The sequence below is a fragment of the Salvelinus sp. IW2-2015 genome, linkage group LG34 (genome assembly GCF_002910315.2).
Source record: "Salvelinus sp. IW2-2015 linkage group LG34, ASM291031v2, whole genome shotgun sequence".
Classification (NCBI taxonomy): domain Eukaryota; kingdom Metazoa; phylum Chordata; class Actinopteri; order Salmoniformes; family Salmonidae; genus Salvelinus; species Salvelinus sp. IW2-2015.
The window spans coordinates 5071756-5095280 of NC_036873.1; the positions used below are offsets into that span (position 1 = coordinate 5071756).

Below are 23525 nucleotides of genomic sequence, written 5' to 3' on the forward strand. Positions count from 1 at the left end.
ACAGTAGCTACAGGACAGCAGGTTAAATCTACAGTAGCTACAGGACAGCAGGTTAAATCTACAGTAGCTACAGGACAGCAGGTTAAATCTACAGTCTGGGATCTGGGAATAATGGTCACTTCAATTATTGAACCATTGATTCCATCCATGGATAATATAATATATAAATGTACACCAAGGTAATGCCTCATTTTAGGAGGATCAGATGGTGACAAGGGTCTCAGCAGGGACATGCAGCCAGGGAAGACCAGTCTGTGACAGAGGTGAGGCGAATTTTTGCAGATACACTGTATTCTCTCTGTGCAGCAAACACTGGACAGATGCTATTTTAAGGCAGTCTGACAAACCTCCAAAGTTGATTTCCAAACTGTATCAAGGGATGATAGAGGCTTTTTCCCCTCGATGACAAAACATGTAAAACTAGGACAAAAAGACTTCACAACAGTTTTTACCCCCAAGCCATAAGACTCCTGAACAGGTAATCAAATGGCTACGCAGACTATTTGCATTGTGTGCCCCCTCCCTCCCAACCACTCTTTTACGCTGCTGCTACTCTCTGTTTATCATATATGCATAGTCACTTTAACTATACATTCATGTACATATGTACATGCTACGTCAATTAGCCCAACCAACCAGTGCTCCCTCACATTGGCTAACCGTGCTATCTGCATTGTGTCCCGCCACCCGCCACCCACCAACCCCTCTTTACGCTACTGCTACTCTCTGTTCATCATATATGCATAGTCACTTTAACCATATCTACATGTACATACTACCTCAATCAGCCTGACTAACCAGTGTCTGTATGTAGCCTCACTACTGTTATAGCCTCGCTACTGTAGATAGCCTGTCTTTTTACTGTTGTTTAATTTCTTTACTTACCTATTGTTAACCTAATACCTTTTTTGCACTATTGGTTAGAGCCTGTAAGTAAGCATTTCACTGTAAGGTCTAGACCTGTTGTATTCGGCGCACGTGACAAATTAACTTTGATTTGATATGTGAGGAAGACCTGGTAGAAGCTACTGACGATGATGAATAGATACAGATGTTAGAATGCCCAGTCATGTTCATATCATCTCAGAAATAAACTAATGCAGTTTAAGACCATCCATAGAACGTTCTATGAGCGAGTGAAACTGAATATCATTACTCAGAAATGTCATTCCTCTGCTAGAAGTGTAAAACAAAAGGGGACATATTTGCATATGTTATGGTCTCGTGAAGGCTGGCTGAATTCTAGCAAATAATATGTTATATTATCTCAGCACGTCTACAGATTCTCCCTGTCTTTGTTTGCTTGAAAATGTTGATACTGGAGACTGTTATCAGAAGAAACTTTGTAACCTACCATTTATAGCAGCTAAGAAATGGAGTGTCATAAATTGTAAGGCTGGTTATCCTCCCACAATGTCAAGTTATGTATCATTTGATTTTATTTATTACCAGATTAAAGGTAACCTGGGTAACTTTCATAAGGTCTGGATGCGTTATATGGAATACAGTTTGACTAAAGGAGTCTGTATTGAAAACCTGCCCACGTCAAGGGAGATACCTATTTAGGCAATCCCAAGCTGCTGGGCTGCTCAGTCCTGGCCCTGGTAGTCTGCTGTTGACCTAACACACCTGAATAATGAATGTTTCACTAAGATCCTAAAGCTGAGTGGGGTGTGTTGGGAAAGGGGAATCCTAGTCATTTGTACAACTGAATGCATTCAACTGAAATGTGTCTTCCGTATTTAACCCAACTCTTCTGAATCAGAGAGGTGCCTAAAGTCGACATCCACGTCATCACCGCCCGGGGAACAGTGGGTTAACTGCCTTGCTGAGGGGCAGAACGACACATTTTTACCTTGTCCCTCAGGGATTCGATCCAGCAACCTTTCGGTTACTGGCCCAAAGCTCCTACCTGCTATGCTACCTGCCGCACCTCAACAGGGCGCTGCAGAGGGGTGGACCCCTAGGGACAGGACGGGGTGACCCAGCTATGTTGTGTGCAAGTAAAAAGAGCTCTACAGTACTATTAGTCCTATGAGAAAAATTATATGGAGGATTTGCTGTTTGTGTGTTAATGTACAGTGAAAGTCGGAAGTTTACACTTTAGCCAAATACATTTAAACTCAGTTTTTCACAATTCCTGACATTTAATCCTAGTAAAAATTCCCTTTCTTAGGTCAGTTAAGATCACCACTTTATTTTAAGAATGTGAAATGTCTGAATAATGAGAGAGAATTATTTATTTCAGCTTATATTTCTTTCATCACATTCCCTGTGGGTCAGAAGTTTACATACACTCAATTAGTATTTGGTAGTATTGCCTTTAAATTGTTTAACTTGGGTCAAATGTTTCAGGTAGCCTTCCACAAGATTCCCACAATTAGTTGGATGAATTTTGGCCCATTCCTCATGACAAGGCTGGTGTAACTGAGTCAGGTTTGTAGGCCTCCTTGCTCGCACACGCTTTTTCAGTTCTGCCCACACATTTTCTATAGGATTGAGGTCAGGGCTTTGTGATGGCCACTTTAATACCTTGACTTTTGTTGTCCTTAAGCCATTTTGCCACAACTTTGGAAGTATGCTTGGGGTCATTGTCCATTTGGAAGACCCATTTGCGACCAAGCTTTAACTTCCTGACTGATGTCTTCAGATGTTGCTTCAATATATCTACATCATTTTCCTACCTCATGATGCCATCTATTTTGTGAAGTGCACCAGTCCCTCCTGCAGCAAAGCACCCCCACATGATGCTGCCACTCCCGTGCTTCACGGTTGGGATGGTGTTCTTCGGCTTCCAAGTCTCCCCCTTTTATTACTCCAAACATAACGATGGTCATTATGGTCAAACAGTTCTATTTTTGTTTCATCAGACCAGAGGACATTTCTCCAAAAAGTACTATCTTTGTCCCCATGTGCAGTTGCAACCCGTAGTCTGGCTTTTTTATGGCGGTTTTAGAGCAGTGGCTTCTTCCTTGCTGTGCGGCCTTTCAAGTTATGTCGATATAGCACTTGTTTTACTGTGGATATAGATGCTTTTGTACCTGGTTCCTCCAGCATCTTCACAAGGTCCTTTGCTGTTGTTCTGGGATTCATTTGCACTTTTCGCACCAAAGTACGTTAATCTCTAGGAAACAGAACGCGTCTCCTTCCTGAGTGGTGTGATGGCTGCGTGGTCCCATGGTGTCTATACTTGCGTACTATTGTTTGTACAGATGAACGTGGTACCTTCAGGCGTTTGGAAATTGCTCCCAAGGATGAACCAGACTTGTGGAGGTCTACAATATTTTTTCTGAGGTCTTGGCTGATTTCTTTTGATTTTCCCATGATGTCAAGCAAAGAGGCACTGAGTTTGAAGGTAGGCCTTGAAATACATCCACAAGTACACCTCCAATTGACTCAAATGATGTCAATTAGCCTATCAGAAGCTTCTAAAGTCATGACATAATTTTCTGGAATTTTCCAAGCTGTTTAAAGGCACAGTCAACTTAGTGTATGTACATTTCTGACCCATTGGAATTGTGATACAGTGAATTATAAGTGAAATAATCTGTCTGTAAACAATTGTTGGAAAAATGACTTGTGTCATGCACAAAGTAGATGTCCTAACCGACTTGCCATAGTTTGTTAACAAGAAATTTGTAGAGTGGTTGAAAAACGAGTTTTAATGACTACAACCTCTGTGTATGTAAACCTCCCACATCAACTGTGTATTTGAGGTGTATGTGGGATTTGAAAGTTTTGTTTTTGTTTCCAAACCTTTCCTTTGGGAATATTTTTTTTAAAGGTGTGAACTGGGAAGGAAATTGTGTTGGGAGAGAGTTTAGTTACTGACTAGACTGGTGGGGGTTGTGCATGCCGGCGGCTCGGGTTGGCTGGTCGGTCTGGCTGAAATGTGATATAGATGTCTTAATAAAGACAGTCAAAAGTCTGTATTTTTTCAAGAGTAGTTCATTAGCTAGGCAATTGGTTAAAGGTGCAACACAATATTTATTATTGAATTACTTTTGATCTAGTTCAGTCTTATTAATCACTTAAACATATTTAATAATGATCTCTTACCTAGCTTGATGACTGTGGGCATTTTTGCTTACTTTTTGTTCTAAATGGAGAAGACATATTGGATTGTGTAAAAATGCAGGAAATGTGGCACCCCTGCACAGACGTACACACACCCTCACTCACCGCACACTCTCAGCGAACACCTCGATCACACACACACATCCGCAGTCATGTCCACGTGCACACACACACACACAACCTGCAGGTGTAAAAATATGCTGTGATCCTGTGAGACGGCATTGAGATCCAAACATGCTACCGACACACAGAAGCACCATGACAACCATCGGCCCCCCCCCCAACATCCCTCTATCGTTCGCTTTTCTCTTCACCAACCCTCTTCCTCAATCCCTCTGTTCTTCTCCTGTCTTTCTCTTCCCTGTATCTCCCAGTACTTCCTGTATCTCCCAGTGTGTGTCGGGGCTGGTAGCACATTGTAGCTAACTACACGTGTGTGTGTGTGTGTGTGTGTGTGTGTGTGTGTGTGTGTGTGTGTGTGTGTGTGTGTGTGTGTGTGTGTGTGTGTGTGTGTAACAAAAACTATTTGGTGTAACAAGACGTTTTCTCCATGGCGCTCAGGGGCTGCGGTACATTGCAGTAATCATTGCAACAATTATCACCTGGGTGATGTTTTTCTAGACGCACTGGAGCTCCTAAATTAAAACTTCAGGTCACACAGTAAAATATTTTGGCAGATATGCAAGAAAATGATCCCACTGTAGAGCCCTGTATGGATTCCCTTGTTCTTTCTCAATAACACTCCAGCGGTAGCAGTTGATGGACAGAGTTAGGCTGAGAGGGTTGAATGTCCACACACGTTCCGATATCCACATCACTTTACACACTGAGAGACTCCCCCCTGATCGGAGCAGGAGACATGGAGGAAGAAGAGGGCGGGGGGAGAAAATAATCCTCACCAACCCGGCAGGAATTCCCATGTGCAGTTTCCGGCAGGCTCTCTGACCAGCTGGTGTGTGTGTGTTTCCTGCAGGCTATATGAGCGGCCGGTGGAAGGAGAAGCTTTTAGCCCTCATTGTTATTTAGCTGGGGGGGTTTGGAAATAGGTAGGCACACACATCTGTAATGGGGGGGGGGGGGGGGTAAGGATAGAGGGTTATGGAACCTCTTGCTAATGCAAATCAGGCTGTGTAACAAAAGCCAGTGCAAAGAAGGGAACACTGGGGGAACTAGACAACTGTGCCAACTCTGCTTTTTTCATGCATGTGCACACACACACACACATTTCATCACTGTTTTACAAAAAAGCGTCACCCCAAAAAACTGGTAATAGTCTCACTCATGAGTCTAGTTGACTGACCATGCAGCCCAGGAGCATGCTACATGACCTCACTTACTACATGGTATCATGGAGAATGTTAGCTAAAAACTCAAGCTCTCGAAAAGATCAAGTTCAGAAAATCAATGACTTTCTTTTGCAGTACAAAAAGAATGTAACTTAAAAAATGAACTACAACTGAATACAAAAAGCATGACTACTGGCACGTTATCCAATCAGAAGAACACAGGACTTTTATCCAATGGGGTGGAGCAACCAGGAGTAGACCAATCGGGTGAGAAAAACAGATTGATGAGTGAGTGACTTCCTCTGATGTCATAATGGAAAAGGATGCATGGCCAATGACTGTGGTCCTGTTCATACACCTGGACTCAAACATTTGTGTAAGCAGGAAGCCGCTCCACTGTGTACAAGGCTGTAATATTACTGGGTCTACCTTTAACCGTGCACCCTTCACTGATTTACATCTAGTAATAAAAGAGGGATCTAATAGGGTTGGATAGGTGAAAGCTAGGGTTCCACTACATAGATTACACCTACACTGTCATGTTAGATCATAGTAACTCTAAGGGAGGAGGGATGCATGTGTAAGGTGCTCTATCTCACACAGTGGTGGCGTAGTCGGTGGGGTAACGCTGACTGGTTTATAAAGTGTTGGTTGTTGGTTAGAGATCAAGATCCTTGGTGCCTGACAACAATTCAAAGGACATGACCTCACTCATGCCATGTAACTTAGCTAGGGCATTTCTATCCTTAGCTGTCTCTAATTCTTTGCTGTGTGTTGTTCCCTCTGTCTACAGTGTGTGTGTGTGTGTATATATATATATATCTGTTCAGAGAGGGCGTATGGTTGCTGTGTCCGTCACAGTCACGTTGAAATATGTTGGGTAGAAATATGTTAAGTGTTTCTTACCTTGTGGTGTCGTTGTTCAGAGGGTTTATCCCAGCACTAAGGCTCTGAACCCCTACCTCAGGCCATGCTCACCCACTTAAAGGTGTAGAGGAACTACACGTTACTAACGTAGACCCATGCTAAATATAGACTAAATAAATAAAATCTAAATACAAAATAAATTAATAAATAAACTAAAAGGGTAGAGGAACAGAAGACCTAAGCTAAATAAAGACATTTACATTTACATTTAAGTCATTTAGCAGACGCTCTTATCCAGAGCGACTTACAAATTGGAAAGACCAAATAAATCAAGCTAAATATAGGCTTTACTTATGAATAAATTAACTAAAAAGGTAGAGGAACTTCACGTTTCTTAAGAATATCCGCTCACTCATCTCTGTGAGATCAGAGTGAGATATATACACATACAGTACCAGTCAAAAGTTTGGACACACCTACTCATTCCAGGGTTTTTCTTTATTTTTACTATTTTCTACATCGTAGAATAATAGTGAATACATCAAAACTATGAAATAACACATATGGAATCATGTAGTAACCAAAAAAGTGTTAAACAAATAAAAATTGATTTGAGATTCTTCAAAGTAGCCACCCTTTGCCTTGATGACAGCTTGCACACTCTTGGCAGTTTCTCTCTTATGTTAGTCACTATCAGCCCATGTCAACTCACATTTTTTAGATGGGTAAATCAATCTAGCGACAACATATCTAAACTTGTAGTAATCATGGTTGAATTACCGACCTGTGGGCCACCATTTATTTTGTTAGTCACTCTCACTCAGATATCGTATTAAAAACTGCAAACATTTCTCTTCACCCTGTGGCAAAATGTGTAGAATTGCAGGAAATTGTTGTAACACTGCAAAATCTTCTCTCCGACCCATGCCAAAATGTGTAGAACTGCTGCAAACTTGCTTTAAAACAGCAACAAGTAAAAAATCTCTCTCCGTTGTCAAGAGGGAGGCTGCTAAAATGTTTTGCTCGCAGGGTGGGGAGGGGCTAACAAAACAATTCTTAGGGCCCCCCAAAAGGATAGGGCAGCACTGACTGCATGTGTGGGTATGGGTATACAGAGACCCACGAGCCCCTCACGATGCATTCATATGTTTGTTGCCCCCATCCTCATCAAGATCAGCCATTCCTGCTCTAGGGCTACGACAGCCGTGGAATTTTAAATGGCGGTTATTGACCGCGGTCACCGTAACAACCTGTAGAATATAAAATAAAATGTACTTGCGTTTTCTACTCTCATCTGCTCCTGACTGTATTTTCTGCCATAGAAATGAAATGAAGAAAACGGGCGTGCCCATTCAACTCAATGATGGCAGTCATTTTTTCCTCATCTCAAACAGCAAGTAACAAGGTCTGTGTTTACAAAATTTTAGAATGACAATTGTTCCTCAATGTAGCCCATTTGAAAAATCTTTCAAGCCCTCTCCCTTTCGATATCCACTCAGCGTGAAAGGGAGAAAGATGTCATTCTCTGATCCGGTGGAACGTCATAAAATAGGCCTACTTGATTACTTCTTATCCCTTGCGCAAATAGCCTACAGCTGTGTCTGCCCGGAGCTCACTGGAGCTGGAAACTCTGAGGGTCCAGATTATGTTATACAATGTAGCAAGTTTGTTAGCACCAGCTTCAGACTGGACCAAGTTGATAGTTGATATAATGTTTCAAGTTCCTTGCAGACAGGCCATGCTTTATCGGGATATTTTCTACCCGCAGGCTGCAATGTTTTAATTTGTTGGCTATTTTTACATAGTTGGCAATAGAAGTTACTTTTACATTTGTATTAATCAGATGACAATGATTTTGAGCTACGAAGGCTTTATTATAAAATAAATGAAAACTGTTCCACAAAAATGTGCATATGAAAATCATAACTGGCACGGCGGATCGGTAAAAATGGAAAGATAAATTGGCACTCCAAATGGAAAAGGTTGCTGACCCCAGGCGTACCCCATTACTGGCAACTCGGGAGCGTAATGGCACAATTTGCGAAGGTCAGAAGCAGCGGGAGGCGGTGGTTTGAGAAGAGTTTTGTTTTTCTCTGGCTCCCTCTTGAGTCATTTGTGTGTCTTAAATATTTAATCACAGTGTGCTTAAAGCATCAGATAAGCTCAGTAGCCTACATATAGTAAAACAAATATAGGGTGTGTCTATATATGGAAAAACTCACGTTTTAAAATTTCGACCAGTCGTTTGGTCGACCAAGATTTCTTGGGGGTCTGGGACAGCACTACATTGCATGAGCCATATGATATCAGTTAACATACATTGAATGAACATCCTACATTACCATGGAAATGAATGCATCACAATCCTAGGCAGCCATTGCGAGTGTAGCCATGAGTTTACCAGTGAAATTGCCAGGGTTAGAGGTTCAAACCACATTCTATTCATTATATTTATATGTGTGCTGCTGCAGGGGGGGAGTTTCCTAGGCAACCGAAGACTCATTCGCTACAACGCCTTGCTTGTTTCAGCACGTTGTTAAGAGTCCATGTTACTAAAGAAACAGACTCAACCGCACGAATACCCAGCCGTCCTCTTCAGTCAGTTGTTAGTCCCCCCCCCCCCACCCAAAACATTTGTTACGGTTATTTCATTTATCTTCATGACGGTGTTCACCATAACAGTCGGTTACACGGTTATAAGGTAATTGTGCCAGCCAAAATGTACACACACACTGAAAGAGCCCTTCCCCTCCTCTACATCTCCCAGGCACAATATACCAACCGCACTATTTCAAGTTGACAAGATTTCCACCAATCTATTGAAGGAAAACAAACGTTGAGCCCTTTGTCTACTGTAAGAGAACATCATTATCTATGACCCCATTGACCACAAAGAGGATATTTATGTAAAAACATCACAATGTCACTGTCACGACAAGATAAAACCTGTAAAGTCACATGTTCCGAGCATGACATCATCAACCCATGTGGCGTCTTGTGAAATCCATTCTGCTCACAACATTGGCTTGCTGTCATTGATTCCTCTCATGTGTTCTCTTCTCCTCTATTCTGTACCAGACAATTATATCAGACCCCACCATACAAAGCCATTCACAGGATCATAGAACTACAGCATTTGTTAACATCATAAAATGTCATCACTGTGTGTGTGTGTGTGTGTGTGTGTGTTGTGTGTGTGTGTGTGTGGTGTGTGTGTGTGGTGTGTGTGTGTGTGTGTTGTGTGTGTGTGTGTGTTGTGTGTGCGCACAAAGGACACTATAATGTAAAGCCATTGCTTTATCTAATGCTACCCACCCCCATTTAAACCCCAATGCTTCAGTCAGAATCCTACCCCACTTTGTGTGTGTGTGTGTATTTTCCCCTTATGGATGGTAGGGTGGAGCCACAAATCTGTACACAGCCGGGGCTCTCGCTCCAAAGAGCTCTGAGAGGGGAGAAGAGAGGAAAAGAGGAGCGAGTGTATGGGTGTGTAGTGAAAGCATTTATAGTGGTTCTGTGTGGAGTGTGTGTACAATGTATTGGTAACATCTCTTTACCCACTTGTAACCCTAACCCCAGTACCCTCACCCCCACCCCTTCACTCTCCCAGCCCCAGACAGACAGAGAGGAAGCCCTGTGGACTGGGCTGTCGTCCGGTGCAGAGGTCCAGTGTCAGAGTGGAGCTCCAGACCCTAGAGACCACGCCCTGCCGCTGTACCCAAACCGCTGCACCCGCCTGGGCTTAGCATACAGGGGCAGGGGGTAGAGGGTGAAGGGACAAAGGGCCTGGGAGCACTGCTGATTTGTCAATGAGATAGATGGGGTTGATGGAGGGGGGGGATGGGGTGTGGGAGGAAGGACTGGAGAGGAGGAGAGGGGAAAGAGAGAAGCTTGAGAGGAGTGGGGCAAAAGAGGAGAGAAGGAATGGATGTTGAGTGGAGGAGAGAGGGGGAGAAGGAGGAGGGAGGAGAGAGCGAGAAGGGAAGGAGAGGAGGAGGAGAGGCGAAGGGAGAGGGAGGAGAGAGCGAGAAGAAGAGGAGGAAGAAGAGCGAGAAGGGAAGGAGGGAGAAGAGAGCGAGAAGGGAAGGAGGGAGGAAGAGAGCGAGAAGGAAGGAGGGAGGAAGAGAGCGAGAAGGGAAGGAGGGAGGAGAGAGCGAGAAGGAAAGAAATTAAAGAGTGAGAGAGGAGCTAGAGTGGGTGGAGTTTAACGGATGGCTCCACTTTCAGCAGTTGAATTGGCAGAGGAGCGAGTGCCAAGTCATTCAAGAAATGAGAGGTTGTGTGTTGTGTGTGTGTGTTGTGTGTGTGTGTGTGTGTGTGTGTGTGTGGTGTGTGTGTGTTGAGGAAGTGGGGCCTTCACGAAGCTCAGACAGAGGGAAGCAAGAATGTGAGAGGTCTATTCAAACAAAACTAGATTCCAGGTTTCTGAGGTGTGAGGCATTTCTCCTCCCCAGCACAGTAAGACAGTTTGGAAAAATAGTAGAGAAAGAGAGAGAGAAAGAAAGAAAGAGGGAGAAAAAGAGGGAGAAAAAGAGAGAGAGAAAGATGGAGAAAGAGAGAAAAATGGAGAAAGAGATCTTACCAGTTTGCTGTAATGGTACTTGCAGTAGCCGCAGTATTTGACGTTGTCTGCATCCGACCCCTGCTCCTCACACAACAACCCAGCAAACTGGGCACTGAGGAGAGAGAGGAAGTGTCAAGAGAAAGAAGGGGCTAGAGATATGTGTCAAAAAATGAAGAGAGACTAAAGACAGAGAGAGATGTATTTACTATGTTAACAGATAGACAGTGATGTATTTTTTGTTGTGTTAATAAAGTTTTAGATATTTTAATGTGGCTCACAATGTGAACAGGTGTTAATAAAGCTGTAGGTATTTGAAAGGGGCTCGCTCACCATGTGACGTGGAAGGCTTGTCGGCAGCCATGTTTGTTGCAGGTCATGCAGGCTCCGGTGGCAGCTTTACTCTCTCTGCCCTGGTCCTCACAGATATAACACGTCTACACACACACACATGAGAAAACACATCCAGTCACACACTCAGAAATGTAGGGACAGAGTGAAGTGTGTGTGTGTGTGTGTGTACCTTGTTGTAGCGATCATGGGGGACAGACTGCAGTACGATGGGTTCCATTGTGGAGACGTTAGCAAACTCCACTTCAGGGATGTAAAGGGCACACACCACATGGGCCCAACCTACACACACAGAGAGTAAACCTCAGGACACACATAACTTATTCAAAACACCCACCACTTGGGCCCAAAGGGCAGATATACACAAAATCCCCTTCAATTTCAATCCATGTGTGGAGAGGCGTAACTAGAGCAGGAAAGAGCCAGTTGAATGAGAGGTCAGATAGTGGTGAATCCTTCCTCTCCCTCTGTTTTCTCTCTGTTCCCTCTATTCCAGGAACAACAACATGCTTCAACTTACAGTTGAACCCCTGACCTGCCTTTGACCTCCCCAGGGGACAAGGGGGAGGAGGATGGGGGGGGGGGGGAGTGGGAGGAGAGTGTGTCAGGGTGATGTTGTTGTTTTGAAGCCCTTCCAAGAATTTGGCAGAGGACAATAAAACAGGGCCATAAAACAACACAGAGCCCCCCCCATAGACACATGCGTGCACACAGACACACCAGGGTTTCCGTTATGAAAATGTGGCACTGGACATTTGACCGGCAGAATTTTAATTTACCGGTCATTTGAGAAATTTACCGGACCCATATGCATTGGGTGCCTAACCTGATTAGAGCGTCCACCCCCCGGTGCTCAGAATAACATAAATAACATTCAGATTATGGCAATTCACATTAACAGAACATGGAAGTGGAGGATTCAATGAGGTGTGTCTTTACTGCACACTTTAAGATGTTAGAATAACTGTTCACATTTACTTTTCCTCAACAAGACCAGTAAGGAACAGCAGAATCACTAGCCTATGCATAAACAGCAGGTGAGTTTCAAATTTGGGGAAGCACCCCCCTCCCAAAAAAAAAGCATTCCATACATCATCGCATTTGTAGACTTATGCAAGACAGCCTACTATTCGTAATGTGATGAGTAGATTGGATAGTTATAATTTAGGCTAATAATATAACTCAATCACTGATCGCAAAAAGGACAATTCAATGAATGGCTGAGTGCATATAGTGTAGAGGACGCGGCAGGTAGTCTAGCGGTGGGCCAGTAACCGAAAGGTCGCTGGTTCGAATACCCAAGCCGACAAGGAGAAAAATCTGTCAATGTGCCTGCCCTGGAGCAAGGAACTTAACCCTAATTTGTTCCAGGAGCGCCATACTACTATGGTCGACTATGTAAAACAACACATCTCACTGCACCTATCCAGTGTATGTGACAATACATCTTATTTTAAATTAGTATTTTTATGAGATATGTTTCTTCTTTCTTTGAAAAAACTGAAAAACCCATTTCATTCTACTACACTTCAGTGCCTTTGGAAAGAATTCAGATCCCTTCAATGTGTCCACATTTTGTTACGTTAGAGTCTTATTCTAAAATGGATTCATTAGTTTTTTTTCTCTCATCAATCTTCACACAATACCCCTTAATGACAAAGCAAAAATGGGTTTCTATAAATTTTTGCAAATGTATTAAAAATAAAACCGTAAATATCACATTTACATAAGTATTCAGTACTTTGTTGAAGCACCTTTGGTAGTGATTACAGCCTCGAGTCTTCTTGGTTATGACGCTACAAGCTTGACACACCTGTATTTGGGGAGTTTCTCCCATTCTTCTCTGCAGACCCTCTCAAGCTCTGTCAGGTTGGATGGGGAGCGTTGCTGCACAGCTATTTTCAGGTCACTCAAGGACATTCAGAGACTTTGTCAAGAAAACACTCCTGCATTGTCTTGGCTGTGTGCTTATGGTCGTTGTCCTGTTGGAAGGTGAACCTTCGCCCCCAGTCTGAAATCCTGATCACTCTGAAGGTTTCCATCAAGGATCTCTCTGTACTTTGCTCCGTTCATCTTTTCCTGGATCCTGACTAGTCTCCCAGTCCCTGCCACTGAAAAACATCCCAACAGCATGATGCTGCCACCACCATGCTTCACCATAGGGATGGTGCCAGGTTTCATCCAAACATAACGTTTGGCATTCAGGGCAAAGAGTACAATCTTGGTTTCATCAGACCAGATAAACTTGTTTCTCATGGTCTTTAGGTGCCTTTTGGCAAACTCCAAGCGGGCTGTCACATGCCTTATACTGAGGAATGGCTTCCGTCCAGCCACTCTACCATAAAGGCCTGATTGGTGGAGTGCTGCAGAGATGGTTCTCCCATCTCCACAGAGGAACTCTAGAGCTCTGTCCGAGTGACCATTGAGTTCTTTGGTCACCTCCCTGACCAAGGCCCTTCTCCCCGTTTGCTCAGTTTGGCTGGGCGGCCAGCTCTAGGTTCAGAACTTCATCCATTTAAAAATGATGGAGGCCACTGTGTTCTTAGGGACCTTCAATGCTGCAGACATTTTTTGGTACCCTTCCCCAGATCTGTGCCTTGACACAATCCTGCCTCGGAGCTCTACGGACAATTCCTTCGACCTCATGTCTTAGTTTTTGCCCTGACATGCACTGTCAACTGTGGGACCTTAAATAGACTGGTGTGTGCCTTTCCAAATCATTCAATCAATTGATTATACCACAGGTGTACTCCAATCAAGTTGTAGAAACATCTCAAGGATGATCACTGGAAACAGGATGCACCTGAGCTCAATTTCGAGTCTCATAGCAAAGGGTCTGAATACTTATGTAAATAAGGTATTTATGTTTTCAAAATGTTAATGTGTAAAAATTTCTACAAACCTGTTTTTATTTTGTTACTATGGGGTATTCTGTGTAGATCAGTGGTTCCCAAACGTTTTATAGTCCCATGTAGTTTTTTGCCATCATTGTAAGCCTGCCACACAAACACTATACAATAAATTTATTGAACATAAGAATGAGTGTGAGTTTGTGTCACAACCCGGTTCGTGGGAAGTGACAAAGAGCTCTTATAGGACCAGGGCACAAATAATAATAATAATCTTGCTCTTTATTTACCCATCTTACATATAAAACCTTATTTGTTCATCGAAAATTGTGAATAACTCACCACAGGTTAATGAGAAGGGTGTGCTTGAAAGGATGCACATAACTCTGCAATGTTGGGTTGTATTGGAGAGTCTCAGTCTTAAATAATTTCCCACACACAGTCTGTGCCTGTATTTAGTTATGCTAGTGAGGGCCGAGAACCCACTCTCACATAGGTACGTGGTTGKAAAGGGCATCGGTGTCTTAACAGCGCGATTTGCCAAGATAGGATACTCTGAGCGCAGCCCAATCCAGAAATCTGGCAGTGGCTTCTGATTCAATTCAATTTTCACAGAACTGCATGTTACAATTTTGATGAGGCTCTCTTGTTCAGATATCGGTAAGTGGACTGGAGGCAGGGCATGAAAGGGATAACGAATCCAGCTGTTCGTGTCATCCATTTTGGAAAGTACCTGCGTAATTGCACACCCAACTCACTCAGGTGCTTCGCTATATCACATTTGACATAATCCGTAAGCTTGAGTTAATTTGCACACAAAAAAATCTTACAATGATGGAAAGACCTGTGTGTTGTCCAACTTCTTAAATCATAACCTCAATTTTGTCCTGCACATTGAATATAGTTTCTGTAATCCTAGATTCAGATCATTCAGGCAAGAAAAAACATCACCCAGATAGGCCAGTCGTCTGAGAAACTCGTCATCATGCAAGCGGTCAGACAAGTGAAAATGATGGTCAGTAAAGAAAACTTTAAGCTTGTCTCTCAATTTAAAAAAACATGTCAATACTTTGCCACTTCATAAGCAGCGCACTTCTGTATGTTGTAAAAGCGTTACATGGTCACTGCCCATATCATTGCATAGTGCAGAAAATACATGAGTTCAGGGAACTTGCTTTAACAATGCGAACCATTTTCACTGTAGTGTCCAAAACGTATTTCAAGCTGTCAGGCATTCCCTTGGCAGCAAGAGCCTCTCGGTGGATGCTGTAGTGTACCCAAGTGGCGTCGGGAGCAACTGCTTGCACGCGCGTGACCACTCCACTATGTCTCCCTGTCACGGCTTTTGCTCCATCAGTACAGATACCAACATGAGCAGCAGCTACGTTTGGCTACATATGGCCGTTAGTGGAACTTACGCGAGAGAGTAACGGTTAATGTGATTGGATGTTAATTATTTGACGAGGCTACCTGTATTTGACAATGTGTTGTTATATCGCTGAACACTTGATGGTTTAATTTTATTTTTGGGGCTACTCAGGCAAGAGAGAAAAACTCACCCAAATGTATAGCCCCCATTGGTAAATATAAATGGACTGTTTGAAAATGTGAAGATTATTTTTTTTTAAATACACAGCAGAAATATTATATATATATATTTTAATATGAATCAAATTTTTATTTGGCGTACCCTCGACGGCATTGTGCGTACCCTTGGGGGTAATACCTGGTGTAGATTGATGAGAAAATAAAAAATTAAATAATACATTTTAGAATAAGGCTAAATTCGGAATACTTTCCGAATGCACTGTATATGACTGAAGACATGAGCAGAATCATTTTTAACAACAGATTACAGGGTAGCCTACTCTGCTGACACTGACAAAATATCAATAAAAACGACGTTGTCCATGTAATAGGCCTATGAGAAGGGGAGACAAAGAGAATATGACGTCCATCTAAACTGGAGGAGGCCTCCTGAGAGGGGCAGCGGTTGCATTTTGACTTCTCACTGACAGCTGCAACTCAATCATCTATTTTAGGGATGAACGATATAATCCGTGAACATATCGGAATCGGACGATATTAGCTAAAAATTCCAACATCGGTATCGGCCCGATGTCTAGTTAAAAATGGATGTCAAAGCTGCCGTGCATACCTATATATGTTTTGTTTAACCTTTATTTAACTAGGCAAGTCAGTTAAGAACAAATTCTTATTTACAATGACAGCCTAGGAACAGTGGGTTAACTGCCTTGTTCAGGGGCAGAACGACAGAGTTTTACCTTGTCAGCTCGGGGATTCGATCTAGCAACCTATATAACATAGGTACATGACGTAATAACGCCACGTAAAATTTTGCGCTACACTTGCAACACAGCATCCCTAACCTAGCCCATAATTTCTGCTGTGTGGATCGAGCAGTCAACAAGTCGAGCAGTCATTTGAAAGAGTAAGAAAATTTCAGCGAGACAACTCAAAGGCAAAAACCATTAAAGCCAATGGTGACATTGCCCTTGACAATCAACCGTTCTCTGTCGTGGGTGATGTTGGCTTTCGCCGACTGGTCGAGCACCGGTACACACTACCAAGTGTGCTATTTTTCAGATGTTGCCCTACCGGAGTTACACAGTAATAGCGTCACTGCTATTAGCTTCATGACATACATACTATGGAACGCCATTTGCATGTCAAAAAAGATACAGTAGCACTGTCAAAGCTGTACAAAAAAGTCTGCAAACAAGCAAGCACTAGCCACGAACGATGTGTTTACTAAACCGCATTGGTAATAAAGCATAATTTGTTTGACCGCAACTTCTGGGGTAGCTAGCTTTAGCTTGGTACCTAGCTAGCACCAATACAACCAGCTTGAAAACAATGACCAGTGGAAACTGCAGTCATTTTCATTATTCTTAACAATGATTTAGGAATCCTTGTGAGTAAGTATTAGCTAGGTTGCCACTTGTTGTTCGCCTATTGAATTTGAACTTCAGTTCATGAAAATAAATAGCTAGCCAGCTACTTAACCCTGTTGCCCAAAGCTAACGTTATAAGCAGCCAGCTAGCTTCATCTGGCTAGTGACGCTCGACCGGACCGGAATTATATGTTGTGAGGCTAGCCACAATAAGGATTAGGCACAATAGTGGAATTTGTGCGGTGCCTTCAAAATAAAAGCATGTCATTGACAGTGATGCAACTGAATACAAATAGTAGAATTATGCCATACTTTTATTTTGAAGGCTAACCGCAAAGTCCACTTTTGTGGCTAATACTTATTGTGGCTAGCTTCACATAGATGGGTCCGACCACCATTAATCAAATAAGAACTGTCTTATAAATTAGGGTTATTTTAGATGATGACACCTAGCTATATAGTTAGCTAGCTAACTATAGCTACTGAAACAGATTGTCGATTTGCTATGTTTTTGGGGAAGAACATTGTTTGCATCCATGAGCTAGCCATCTATATATTTTTTAATGACCAACACTGTCAGTGCACGAGACAACTTCACCAGCATCATAGCATACGTATCGATGAATTGTTGTCACATATGAAATACGAGTGATAGTGTAATCAATGTGTAATAACAATGTAAAAAATGTATGAATGCGTTAAATTATTGTGTGACGTGCAGTCATATTCAGATCCTGGTTGGTCAACAAGCTTATTTGACGTGTATCTTTTTTGACACACAAAGACCCGAACGGCGTTCCATAGAAATCCTGGTTGAGAATGGAACTACTGAAGAAATTAACAAAACAGCACAGCAAGTAAGTGAAAGACATTTTTGATTATGTTTTACTGGTAATGGGGACATACGTAAATGCCAACAAAAAWTTMTTGGGGTCAGTGTGATGTCTGTGTGTGTGTAACCTTTATCTAGGCAAGTCCGTTAAGAAAAAATGACTGCCTACCCTGGCCAAACCTGGACAATGCTGGGACAATTGTGTGCCACCCTATGGGACTCCCAATCACGGCCAGATGTGATAGAGCCTGGATTCGAACCAGGGACTGTAGTGACGCCTCGTGCACTGAGATGCAGTGCCTTAGACCACTGTGACTGTGTGTGTGTGTTAACTATTTAACTGGACTAGAATGCTTAAAAGGCCACTAAAATTGTAAATAATCTATCTTTTTTTTTCGGCAAGGAAAATATCGGTATCTTTTTTTTGGTAAGGAAAATATTGGATATCGATGCATCACAAATCTATTTAGTTTTTGCCTTTTCCATCCGACTGCAGGCAACGCAATTTAAAACAATCCACACATTTTTATTTTGTAGGCTAGGGGAAGCTAATGATCATCTGTGGCCAAATCATGCTTTAGTAGCCTATTTTGCATGATTTGATTTATTCCTGTATAAACAGGAGTAGGCTAATTAGGCTAAATAATTTTGGCAATTTAATTCAATTGACTTAGGGAAAGCTTAGCTTCCCCTAGCCTTATGGACACGCCATCTATGAGCCTACGTCAATCTACTATCCCACATAGTAGACAATTTTACCTATTCTATTGGTCAGTTTGGAGAGAGAAATCGCCCAAAGACTCTGGGACAGTTGTGGGGTGATAGATCCCAAATTCAAATCAAAATCAAATCAAATTTATACAACAGTAGCTACATTTAAAAAAAACATTAAAAAAAATCTGATGCAACACATCAGAACATTTTGCTTAAAATGTTTATAAAATATTATTCCTCAACATTATTAGAGCAGCATTGCACAAAAGGCAGTCGGTTATGCGCGAATGTGTATTTGGCAACTGGAAAATGAAAGACAGTTGACAACCAATAGAACATGAGAGAAACAGGTTACTGGTTTCAATGGCATATGGAAGTATTTTATTTTATTGCCACCACTGATTTTTTGCCTATGCTACTTTGAAGCAAGGTAAAACATGCCTCAATATATGTAGAAAAACATTCAGGTTTCAAACAAAGTAGCTTTATGTTTTCCAAATGCATACTGCCTCCAGCTCATTGCAAAGTGGTGTGACGTGCTGATGTAGCCTGCCTTCCGTTGGCAATTTGAATGGCGAATTGGAAGTGCGTTTCAATTACCAGTTGAGAAACATGAACAGTAGCTCTTTTTAAATCGTGGCCCAAGCATTGTTTTTTTTATTTTTTTATTTTTTACACGTGATTGCATTTAGAAATGTTGCGCAATGATTGAACTTAGAAAAGCGCTGTCTGATAAGGGCTCTGTATCTATATACTGTGAGCATGTGATTAAATTGAGATGTGTTTGTAACTGGCCTACATTCAATATGCCATGCTGTGAAAGTGGAATTAAAAATGAAAAGCTGAAATGTCTTGAGTATTCAACACATTTATTATGGAAAGCCTACATAAGTTCAGGAGTAAACATTTGCTTAACAAGTCACATAATAAATTGCATGGACTCACTGTGTGCAAAAAAGGGACCTTACAGATAAAAAATACCAGTATGGTCCCTCAGTCGAGCACTGAATTTCAAGGGCTCCTATTGGTAGATGGGTGAAAAATAAAATAAAAAGCTTACCATGAATATCCCTTTGAGCATAGTGAAGTTATTAATTACACTTTGGATGGTGTATCAATACACCCAGTCACTATAAAGATACAGGCGTCCTTCCTAACTCCACTCAGGGATTTCACCATGAGGCCAATGGTGACTTTAAAACAGTTTGAGTTTAATGGCTGTGGTAGGAAAAAAACTGAAGATGGATCAACAACATTGTAATCACTCCACAATACTAACCTAATTGAGAGACAAAAGGAAGCCTATATAGAATACACATTTTCCAAAACATGCATCCTGTTTGCAACCAGGCACATAAGTTAATCTTGGCACACGGATCCCTTTAACGGGATCATTTTGTAAACAACCGCTGAATTGCAGAGCGACAAATTTGAAATAAATTACTAAAAATATTTATTTTCATGAAATCACAAGTGAAATATACCAAAACACAGCTTAGTTTGTTGTTAATCCTCCTATCGTGTCAGATTTTGAAAATATGCTTCACAGCGAAAGCAATCCAAGCGTTTGTGAGTTTATCGATCACTAGACAAAACATTACTTACAGCTAGCAGCAATGTAGATTGGACACTAAAGTCAGAAAAGCAGTAAAATTAATCGCTTACCTTTGATGATCTTCAGATGTTTGAACTCACGAGACACACAGTTACACAATAAATGTTCCTTTTGTTCGATAAATATTATTTTTATATCCAAAAACCTCCATTTGGTTGGTGCGTTATGTTCAGAAATCAACAGGCTCGAGCGGTCWMGAAGGGCAGACGAAAATTCCAWATAMTATCCGTAAAGTTRGTAGAAACATGTCAAACGMTTTTTATAATCAATCCTCYGGTTGTTTTTAACATAAATAATCGATAATATTTCAACCGGACGGTAAACTATTCAATAAAAGAGATAAAGAAAATGTTGAGCTACAACTTTCGCGCGCATTAACTAATCAAAGGACATTCAGCTATCCACTGACGCGTTTTGATAAATCTCGCTAATTTTTCAGAATAAAAGCTTGAAACTATGTCTAAAGACTGTTCACACCCTGAGGAAACCATAGGAAAAGGAATCTTTTATCCCTTTAAATGAAGGAAAGGCAGGGATTTTTCAAAATAAAAGGCACTTCCGGGTTGGATTTCCTCAGGTTTTTGCCTGCAAAATCAGTTCTGTTATACTCACAGACAATATTTTGACAGTTTTGGAAACTTTAGAGTGTTTTCTATCCTCATCTGTCAATTATATGTATATTCTAGCATCTGGGCCTGAGAAATAGGCAGCTTACATTGGGAACGTTATTTTTTCCAAACCCCCTAGCTGCAAAAAATGTCGCAAAGCAATTCACTTTTGGTCCTGAATACAAAGTTTGGGTCAAATCCAATACAACACATTACTGAGTACCACTCTCCATATTTTCAAGCATAGTGTTGGCTGCATCTTGTTATGGGTATGCTTGTAATAGTTAACTTCTCTAGGATAGGGGGCAGCATTTTCACTTTGGATGAATAGCGTGCCCAGAGTGAACTGCCTCCTACTCTGTCCCAGATGCTAATATATGCATATTATTATTACTATTGGATAGAAAACACTCTGAAGTTTCTAAAACTGTTTGAATGATGTCTGTGAGTATAACAGAACTTATATGGCAGGCAAAAACCTGAGAAAAAATCCAAACAGGAAGTGAGAATTCTGAGGCTGGTCGATTTTCAACTCATCGCCTATTCAAATCCCAGTAAGATATGGATCTGTTTGCACTTCTTACGCCTTCCACTAGATGTCAACAGTCTGTAGAACGTTGAATGAAGCCTCTACTGTGATGTGGGGCCGGATGGGGAGGTGTTTCAGTCAGTGGTCTGGCAGAGAGCCAGTTCCTGGTCACGCGCATTCCACATGATATCGCCTTGCATTTCATTACTTCTGTAGACACAAAGGAATTCTCAGGTTGGAACGTTATTCAATATTTATGATAACAACATCCTGAAGATTGATTCTCTACTTAGTTTGACAAGTTTATTCGACCTGTAATATAACTTTTTTAAGTTTTCGTCCGACGTTCGCCTGGACCTGCGCGAGCGTTTGGACATGGGTACTAAACGTGCTCGCAAAAGTAGCTACTTGGACATAATTAATGGACATTATCGAACAAAACAACAATTTATTGTGGAACTAGGATTCCTGGGAGTGCATTCTGATGAAGATCAAAGGTAAGGGAATATTTATGATGGAATTTCGTATTTCTGTTGACTCCAACATGGCGGAGAAATGTTGGTTATATCTGAGCGCCGTCTCAGATTATTGCATGGTTTGCTTTTTCCGCCAATTTTTTTTTAAATCTGACACAGCGGTTGCATTAAGAACAAGTGTATCTTTAATTCTATGTAAAACATGATTCTTTCATCAAAGTTTATGATGAGTATTTCTGTTATTTGACGTGGCTCTCTGCAATTTCTCCGGATATTGGAGGCATTTCTGAACATGGAACGTGGATATAAATATGCACATTATCGAACAAAACATACATGTATTGTGTAACATGATGTCCTATGAGTGTCATCTGATGAAGATCATCAAAGGTTAGTGATTAATTTTATCTCTATTTCTGCTTTTTGTGACTCCTATCTTTGGCTGGGAAAATGGCTGTGTTTTTCTGTGGCTATGTACTGACCTAACATAATCGTTTGGTGTGCATTCGCCGTAAATCCTTTTTGAAATCAGTTGGCTGGAAATCATGTTGGCTGGATTCACAACATGTTTAGCTTTAATTTGGTGTCTTTCATGTGTGATTCCATGAAAGATTGATTTTTATAGTAATTTATTTGAATTTGCCGCGCTGCATTTTTACTGGCTTTTGGCCAAGTGGAACGTTAGCATCCCACATACCCTACCTAGAGAGGTTAAGAACTGGGGCTTTTTCAGGATAAAATAAGAAACAGGGGCCTCCCAAGTGGCGCAGCAGTCTAAGACACTGCATCGCAGTGCTTGAGGAGTCATTACAGACCCGGGTTTGATCCCAGGCTGTGTCACAACCGGACGTGACCGGGAGTCCCATAGGGCGGCGCACAATTGGCCCAGCGTCGTCCGGGTTAGGGGAGGGTTTGGCCGGAGGGGCTTTACTTGGCTCATCGCGCTCTAGTGACTCCTTGTGGCAGGCCGGGCGCCTGCAGGCTGACTTCGGTCGTCAGTTGAACGGTGTTTCCTCCGACACATTGGTGCAGCTGGCTACTTAAGAAGCGCAGTTTGGTGGGTCATGTTTCGGAGGACGTATGACTCGACCTTTGCCTCTCCTGAGCCTGTCGGGGAATTGCAGCGATGAGACAAGATCAAAATTGGGGAGAGAAAGGGGGTAAAATACAGAATAAAAATTTAAAAAATTACAGAATGGAGCTAAGCATAGGCAAAATCCTAGAGGAATACCTGGTTCAGTCGGCTTTCCACCAGACACCGAGATGAATTCACCTTCCAGCAGGACAATAACCTAAAACACAAGGTCAAATCTACACTGGAGTTGCTTACCAAGAAGATGTGAATGTTCCTGAGAGGCTGAGTTAGTTTTGACTTAAATCTACTTCAAAATCTATGGTAAGACCTGAAAATGGTTGCCTAGCAATGATCAAGAACCAATTTCACAGAGCTCGAATAATTCTGAAAATAATAAATGGTCTAATGTTACACAATCCAGGTGTGGAAAGCTCTGAAACTTACCCAGAAAGACTCGCAGCTGTAATCGCTACCAAAAGGTGATTCTACAAAGTATTGACTCAGTGGTGCGAATATTTATGTGAATTACATATTTCACTTTCAATAAACTTAAAAACTTGTTTCCACATTGTAATTATGGGGTATTGTGTGTAAAAAAAAAWTTTTTAATCCATTTTGAATTCAGGCTATAACAAAATGTGGAATAAGTCAAGAGGTATGAATACTTTGTGAAGGCACTGTACAAAACGAATACACACAAGCGGCAATTTAATTCCACTAAATTAAGTAAATTAACCCATAGACCGGTAAGCAGGACTGGTCAAATGTAT

The 23525-nt window shown here is 41.7% G+C and overlaps 1 protein-coding gene across 1 annotated transcript in view; it reads right to left on the reverse strand.

The window, feature by feature from the left end:
- Window positions 1–23525, reverse strand: part of LOC111958330 (protein AF-10) — a 79723-nt gene that overhangs the window by 31824 nt on the left and 24374 nt on the right. The window contains exons 4-6 of the mRNA XM_070437168.1: window positions 11315–11424; window positions 11125–11228; window positions 10813–10906 (exon numbers count right to left, since the gene is read on the reverse strand). Of these exons, the coding sequence (XP_070293269.1) occupies window positions 10813–10906; window positions 11125–11228; window positions 11315–11424 (308 nt within the window). The remainder of the gene's footprint in view (window positions 1–10812; window positions 10907–11124; window positions 11229–11314; window positions 11425–23525) is intronic.